General features: G+C 49.1%; 2 protein-coding genes across 2 annotated transcripts; both read right to left on the minus strand.

Moving 5' to 3' along the window:
• Nucleotides 1-215: 215 nt before the first annotated feature.
• Nucleotides 216-2,206, minus strand: HO173_003483 (uncharacterized protein; the record flags this gene model as incomplete). Its single annotated transcript, XM_037305409.1, has 6 exons — nucleotides 216-270; nucleotides 321-1,321; nucleotides 1,372-1,407; nucleotides 1,469-1,685; nucleotides 1,744-2,043; nucleotides 2,097-2,206. 6 exons carry the CDS (start codon nucleotides 2,204-2,206, stop codon nucleotides 216-218), a joined length of 1,719 nt encoding a protein of 572 aa, XP_037167817.1.
• Nucleotides 2,207-4,755: 2,549 nt separating this feature from the next.
• On the minus strand, nucleotides 4,756-7,725 carry HO173_003484 (uncharacterized protein; the record flags this gene model as incomplete). The annotated part of the gene is made up of 3 exons (XM_037305410.1): nucleotides 4,756-4,857; nucleotides 4,913-7,537; nucleotides 7,612-7,725. The coding sequence occupies 3 exons, from the start codon at nucleotides 7,723-7,725 to the stop codon at nucleotides 4,756-4,758; spliced, it is 2,841 nt and encodes a 946-aa protein (XP_037167818.1).
• Between the last annotated feature and the right edge of the window lie 233 nt (nucleotides 7,726-7,958).

A 7,958-nucleotide genomic window follows, 5' to 3' on the forward strand; every position in this document is an offset into this window, starting at 1 on the left:
CCCCCTCTATGCTCCCGCCAAAATGCAGCCAGACCCTTTTCCAATGCTTCCTCCATACTTCCCCTCCATCTCAATGACCCGATGTTAATGCAAAGCTTCAGGTCAAAGGTATATCCCAGCTCCGATGGTTGTTAGATAGTAGCGCAATGCCCTTCTTTTACATGTAGTGTACAGATATTTAGACATTGAAGAAACTGAAGAGGCTTTCGTTGTGCTCAGTTCATTTGTGGCTGCTTGCCTTTGTGTGGAGACTCGTCATGTCGGAAATCGCTGTATCCAATAGTCAGCAACATCACATTTACGCATTTGAAATCACACACCCTTCTGGAAAGCTTGGCGAGTGCCCTCCAAAAGCCCATGCTTCTTCGTCTGAATTGGCAATAAATCCGGGCGAGTATGACGAAGGCGAGTACGCCGGTGAGTCACCTCTAAGACTGTATTCGTATCCTGGAAGAGATCGATTGTCAAAAGAAAGGCTGTTTGGCCTTGGAGAGCTTTGCGAATACGGATTGGATCCCGGGCTGCCGTAATGAAGGAAAGGAGACGGCGGGTGGCTGAGGTCGTCGAAGTTGTGGCTCGGCAGCATAGGCGGAGTGCTCGGATACCCAGGCGGAGGATAGTCAGGAGTACCCGGTTGCGATCCCATGCTCGAATGCTGGAAGCTGTATGGACTGTGCTGACTATGTGGTGGAGTACTGCTTTGAACGAATGCTTCTTCTCGCCGGCTTTGTCCCAACCTCGACTGCGCCGCGATTTGGTGTCGAGCCAGCGTCAAGCGAGGAAGATGCATCAATTCGTCTAAGTCTGAAACACTCATTTCCGCACGAACAGTGATAGCTTGATTGTAGCGTAATTTTGTATCAATTTGCTCGATAGCATGAACGGTCAAGGAGCCAAGAGCCGCCCCACTAAGTTCGGGAATAGAAGAGTCAATGGCTAAGGCCAGCGTGTAGAGTTGCGCGAGAAGGACCATCGCCGAACTTCCCATGTCATTAGCTTTGACCAGAGTGACTGGCATCCAGAAGAGCCTCGCCCTGAGGGGCTGCAATTTCTCGAAGAGCTGACTGCTCTGCATGGAAGTGCTACATGACTGAAAGTCCTGCGCGAAATTCAGGATCTCGTGGAGCCGCTGTGCAAGAGGGTGGACGTTGGGCAGACGAGCCGACAATCGATGAAGCGAATTATTTGCCAGGAACAATGACTCGTCATCGAATGAGATTGAGGTACCCTGCATGGAATGCGGTGAGAAGAAGGCTGGGTGATCTTCAATGTACATTGAGAAACGTGAGATGTGCTTCCACGAACTCATGGAGTTAATGACCTGTAGTGATGTCAGACGGCTTCGGGTGGAAAAGAAGGGTAAAGTCCCACGGTGGATATGCCATGCATCAGCGAAGTCCAGCCCCCCTTGAAAGTGCGTAAGCAATTGCAACCCATACGGAATTCACGCGGCTCACCAATCCGATACCTGCCAAGATAGCAAGATCGATGCTGCCAGAACAGCGTCTGAATTGTCCCTAGAAAAATTGCCAATGGCGCCTTGGAGTCCTTTGAGCGCCACCCCCCGATGGAAGTAGGCAAGGTTCTTGGTTTCGACCGAGTTCGTCATCCAAGCAATGTGCGTGGCAGAGAGGGCCAAGATAGAGCTCATTACGAAATCATACCCGAAAGCCGCATCGAAGAAGCTAGACCGTGGGCGTGAGCCAATCGAGTGAAGGCGGGACTGTAATCGTTGGAGCTTACCTAGGAATTTGCTGCACCCACAACGTGCATTGCACGAAGTCTGCAAGCCTCATGTCTCTATAGATACTCGATAGATGATGAATCAGGCGCAAGTCAATCGGGGAAAGGCCACGGAAATGCTGAGAGGACTGCAAATCCATCTCAGGAAAAGGGAAAACGCCTGTCCGTTGCCATGTTTCGATCTCGCTCTCAATCCTTGGAGTCCAGAGAAGGTTCGGCTCTTCCAGAGTCCGAGGAGCTTCTTCCGAAGGAGGATGGTCCATGTAGTCACATCTGCAGTTATGCTTTGTGCAATTTTTGCTGTCTTTGCTATCAGCCTTCGATTTGGGTCAACATAGCGCGAACGAACGTACCATTGCGGAAAAGTCTCGTCGCACCGGATGTGCCTTCTTTTACAGGTTCTGCATCCTTTTCTCGATTTCGTATGACTCTTTCGAGTCGGACCGGTGCCGTGGGGAGCCATTCAGACCTAGCTCAAGTGCTCGGAGAGTTTTCGTGTGCTTCTTGACGTTGCTGTTTCCCGAGCGAATGATCCTGTGCCAAACCCACTCGTTTTCACGTTTTTCTTATCTACTTCGACGGATTGATGACGTGAATAAAGAGAAGGAGTGAAGCGAAGGTGCACAGCAAGGAAGCAGCGGTATCGGCGGGCACAGTTGGTTTTGTTGTTTTAGATCTGGTTACAATGAAAAGAAGACGGTGGAGAGCAGCGGTATGGCTCGGACTGTCATAACGAGAGCACAGATGGAAGATGATAAACGAATGTGGTAACTGGGGTTACTAAGGCTCCGATTATGTTTCAGGCTGATGCAGAGAAATCCATGTTTTATAGTCAAGGATGAGTATACAACTGCTAGGTACGAGTTGTTCAGCCAGCGGAAATGTAGTACGAGGAAGAATCAGTCATCAAAAATAGAAGCGCGGAGGTTCATTTTACCTATGGTGTAGCTTCGCCTTCACCAACTGGAGATACCCGGCAGTACTTAGCGAGTTAGGGTTGAGGGTAGCGAAAATGACATAGCTCCCTGCAAGTAATCGGGCGAAGTGAGATTGTGATGTGATAATGGTCGAGTAAGTGGTTAAAGGAGCAGGTGCGGTAAGGTACAGGGATGAAGAGACTACTGGTGATACACTGGGCCGTCAGGTCTGGTGTTTTATTGAAGGAGAGATGCAAGGCGTGGGATTGAATAGAAGCGGGTCGAAGGCGCGACAGAGGGAAAGTACGCATGGAACTCCTCCTCCTGGCTTGGAAGCAGTAGTCGAGGAGCAACGATGTGACTGGTGGTTGTAGTCGCGGTCGTGGTCGTGCTGGTGATTCCCATGGATCCAGCCCGAGAGTCTTTCTTTAGGTAGTTCCTTCACCTCGCGATACGAGGCGGGCCGAGGTCAAGCGCAGGGCCGCATGCAACCCAAGGCTAGAAAGTAGAAAGGAGATCAAGAGGACACTGTTGATTTGGTGAAAGGTAATAGAGAGAGGAGATCAGGATGACATCAACGGAGGGGCTGTGTATAGAGGCAACGGCCAGGGGAAAAAAAAGGCGAGATATGCAGTAAACGGAAAGTCAAGAGAGCCCTTACCTAAACAGGCGCACAATGTACATTTATAGTTTGGTGTGTTTATATAAATAGATTGTTGTGCATACTACCTTACTCTAGCAATGAGTCTGTTTGGCTGCCAAGCCTCTGCAAAGTATCAAGCAAACCAAACCACCATGATTTTATTTGAATACTCGTATTTCCAGCATTGCCATTGTTTACCAACAACTTCGTATTGGAAGTTTGCGAAAATTCAAAATCTAAATATCGCATGTCTTGATCTTCTGAACACACGGGCACGGCCTCTATCTCTTCCTACTCTAATCCCGCCTTCCTCCTTGCCCCTTCCAGTAATTTCTTTCACCAACGTCGGAATTCTCTACCCGTGACACCTGCGGTCAGCTTTGTGATCAGTATTAACCTGCTGAGCTCAGCGGCCGTTCTGGCTTCTAAGTTCCACTCTCGAGCTGCAGCATGATTGCATCTCTGCTGGGATTCGTCGACTTGATGAGACGGAGAGCGCATCATTGGAATCGTTTGGGGTAATCCGGAGCCGTTGGCCTTCGGTGAGATTTAATGCAGTTCGGCTCCACCGATGTCTTTATTCACGATTCCGGAATCATAGGCCGACGTTGCATCTCGGGCCTGTCTCAGTTCTCTTCTGCGGAACTGGTCTTACCTTGACGGCTTCCATACATGCAAAAAAGCTTCAAGTAATCTTATGCAAGATATTTCTCGCAACATTAGATTATTGCAACCCTTCTATTTCCATCCATCTGCAAATAGTCATTGCAAAGCTTTCACGTAGCCTAGCGAGCTCTTCGAAGAGTAGATGTCCTGGTAGTATTATGCTCACAACTCGCTTGGCGCCGTCGCCAACTGCACGCCCAGCCAGTACTGATCCACAGTGATCATCAACAGGCCACCGAGACTACAAAGCCGACCAATTTTCCTTTACTTGTCTCCATTCTTGTGAGAGATCTTACCGGATTAATAGATATAATACTGGTCAAGCATTGCGACTGCCAGAACGATCTATGCACAATGGCCAGGTCAAATTCGGTCACAAGCATCGCCAATCAACGCACTGTTTTCCCACGAATGTGAAGTCGGGTGTCGAATACGTTGCGCAGCAAATGCTTCACGAGTCTAAAGCAGTCCACCTGGATCTGTTGCAATCCATGCATTGCAGCCTCAACGCCACCATACCGGTTGCTTCAACCTGCTGAAAATGCTCAATACCGCTGACCCTTGTTTTGAACGACGCCTGGATCACCTACGCCCTTCAATGCAACGGGAGTATAAGCACATATCGTATGCGGAAACCCTGCCACTACCTTTTTGCCTCTTCTCGATACTTCGAGCCATCGCTGTGTTCTCATTAAACCGTGATTTGAGGAATTGCAGATCATAACCATGAGCAGCGATAAGGGATGTGAGCAGTACCATCATCGCATCCTCGTCACATTCACAAAATCAGAGGTCGTATGACGCTCTTAATCTCTGCTGATCTGATTGAGGAAGCTGGGCAATGAACGCGTCAAAGTCTGGGATCAGAGATTTGTATCCGACAAGATTCTATAATTTTCATTGTAAGTATGGAGTGCGCATCGGTAGTGAAATTTCGGCTTACCCGTTGAAACGAGCCCTCAACTGTCTCATCTTGGTGGAAAGGACTGGTCCCATCTTTCTTGTACGCAGCGCTTGCTTTGAAGTATTCAAGCAAACAACTTCCCATTGCCTGGGGATTTTTCTCGATTGTACGATTGAGGCCAAGGAATGCATGGCCTTTTTCGTCATTGTTTTCGACGGGTTCGATGATATGCAGGAACGGGTTTGCAAATTCGGCGAGATGTGGTGCTAGTTGTTGAGAACAATCAACTCCAAGCCGACCCAGAGCGATGACGGCGTTCTCGCCAACAGATGTCGGCACCTGCGGGTTGCCGATGATGCTGCTGAGGCTATGGTAGATTTCCTCCACGAAAGGTATCATTCCTTGCTTATACTTCATCGCTATCTCTCCGCAAGACCAGCATGCGTTATTGATGACACTGAACCCTGTGTCAACGTCGTCATCGCGCAAGTTGTCGAGATCCAGTTGTCTGATCAACACAGGTATTAAAGATGGAAGGAATGGATTCAGCTGAGGAAAAATGTTGACTGCGCAATCCCCTAGCAAAGCATAAGATGACTGACGTACATCATTGCTGGGATCCTCCATGCAGAACATGAGTAAATCGAAAAATCTTGGCTGAGATGAAGTTACAAGCTCACCACTCTTAGCAGGAGCCAAAGCCTGGATTATCGCACTAAGGAGGTCAAGACTAGTGACCAGGAAGTCCTTGTCCGGCTTCTCCATTGGCTCGTTGTGGACTGCCAGGAGGTACTGCTCCAGATTCTGGTGGATAATTCGAATGCATCGTGCAAATATGGGGATGGCGAACGGGGCAAAGGCATCACCCAAGGCTGTAGCAACGTATGATAGGCACTCAAGCAGTGGAAATAACTCCTGTGACTGATCCGAAACTTTGCTCCACCTTTTGATTATGGCCGGCATCAACAGATCAATTAGGTCCTGTCTCCTGAGTGGTGGCCCCACTTGTTCCGCCAAGGTCTGTACACAATCATATAAGATGAACATGTTTTTGTCCTTATACCTCTCGAAGCACTGAACGAACTGCTGGATAATCGGCGCACAGTAAGGAGTCAATTCCTTACTCGCTCTCTCTTCTAGGTTAGCAAAAGCTGATGCTGCGGACTCTTGCACCCTTTTGCTCTTGTCCAACATCCTATTCAAAATTCCCTCCATCATGGGTTCGAAAAACGATTTCTTGTCATTGGGGTTGTCGAGCTGCGAAGCCCAGCCAGAATAGCGCCCCAGGGCCCAGCAAGTAATCACTCGGACTGCAGGCTCAACATCGCTGAGCAGCGAGATAAGATACGGGACCAAGTCTGGGAGATGTGGGTTTATCGCTTCCATGCACCCTTCAGCGACGGCACCAATTGCCAGCACCGCAGCTTCTCGATTTGGCCAATCTTGATGACGAAGATTCTCCTTCAAATAGGGGAGCGCAATTTGGAATACGGAGGCATGAAATGTCGAGGCAAGAACGTCTAAAGCTGCAGCTGAGCATTTCCGGAGATTCCATTGTTCTTCAGCATCAGTTACACCATCATCGTCTTCCTCGACCTCTCCTTCGCTGAGAGCATCATCGTCAGGCATCACATGCTTGGAGCCTTGTCCGTTTGCTCCTCCATCGGCGGCTTGACCGTTGGTAAGCGTCCTGGGTGTCTTGGATCTGACGAAGTGCGGTTTGATGTCCTCTGCTCGATCATCCACCTCTGCGTCATCTCCGTCTCCTTCTAAATGCATCACAGCTTCTTCGTCATAAACCATACTTTCCAGAAGAACAGGAACGATCTTGTGGAGATACGGTCCCAGGGTGGCACACATTTTGTCGTTCTCGCTAATTGCAAGCCAGAATTCAGCGGCCTCTAAGGCTAGATCTGGGTCATCGGTGTTCCTCTGCTGAATGGCCATGTAATCCACCAAACCTCCCATATGTGGCTGAACTTTGTCAGGTCTGATATCTACAATCAGTACAAAAGACCGGCAGACGTTGCGGCGGACATCGTCGCTAGAATCATTCGCCAATTGAAAGAGTCTGGCAAGAATCGGGTCCAGTGATGCTACGAGAGCCTGGGGCTTTTGAGGGATGAACGAGTTGAGGCTGGCCAGCGCCAGCGCGCGGACCCTGGCGATTGGACTGGATGTAACGTCAAGTAATCGAGGTATTATGAAGTTGAGAGGCCGTGTCCCCTCGTAAACCTTGTCGAGCTCCCTCTTACTATCTTCGCAAACCTTGGCCAAGGCACCCATCGCTCCTTCTTGTGTCGATGGGGTGATATTGCCTCGTTCATTGCCTGCTAACGAAAACAACTCTGGTAAAAGCTCAGGCCAACCGAGAACACCCCCTCGTTGAACTGTCTCGGTGATAACAGTACCGGCAAAGCTCCTTATTTGCGAATTGGGATCTTGTAAGCACACAAGCACAGCCGCCCGAATATAGGCATGGCTTGGCTGCGGTATGTCTTTATAATAAGCCTTGATGTTATTTTTGAGGCTCAAAGCTGCTGAACTCCGCACGAGGTTTAGATTCGCTGAGTTGAGGTTCAAAGTCTGCAGTAATTGCCCGTTGGAGAAGATGTAGGTCAAGTAATTTGTAATATCTGGAGAAGATTTCGCTTGGGCAAGCATCTATTTCACGTTCTATATTAGTAGAGTTTGGTTTAGAAGGACGGAACGACGTCTTTGAAAAGTTAAGAACTCACATGAGTGGCATTTCTTTGGGCTGTCTGGTCGTGTGCGCTCAATGCATCCTTGAGATAGCCCACCAATTGCGTCAATGGCTCTGCCTCTGGTTGCCACGCCATAGGAGCCGCCATGCTAGGAGGTAAAATCTGGAATAGCGCAGCGCTGAGATAGCCGCTAGTAGATGAAGTACGCCTAGTCACATTCAAGAGATCGAAATTTTGTGCAGCAAGAGCTAAGTCCAAAGTTTGTCTATGAAAGCAAGGACTCTGGGTGAGCCAAGGTTGCCTTGGATCCTCCCAAACAAAATCAGCACAACCCGGATCGATGTCTCGCCCAATAGCTTAGAGTTGGTGCTGCATGATTT

This window comes from Letharia columbiana (genome assembly GCF_014066305.1).
Source record: "Letharia columbiana isolate WasteWater2 chromosome Unknown Sc0000008_s0, whole genome shotgun sequence".
NCBI lineage: Eukaryota > Fungi > Ascomycota > Lecanoromycetes > Lecanorales > Parmeliaceae > Letharia > Letharia columbiana.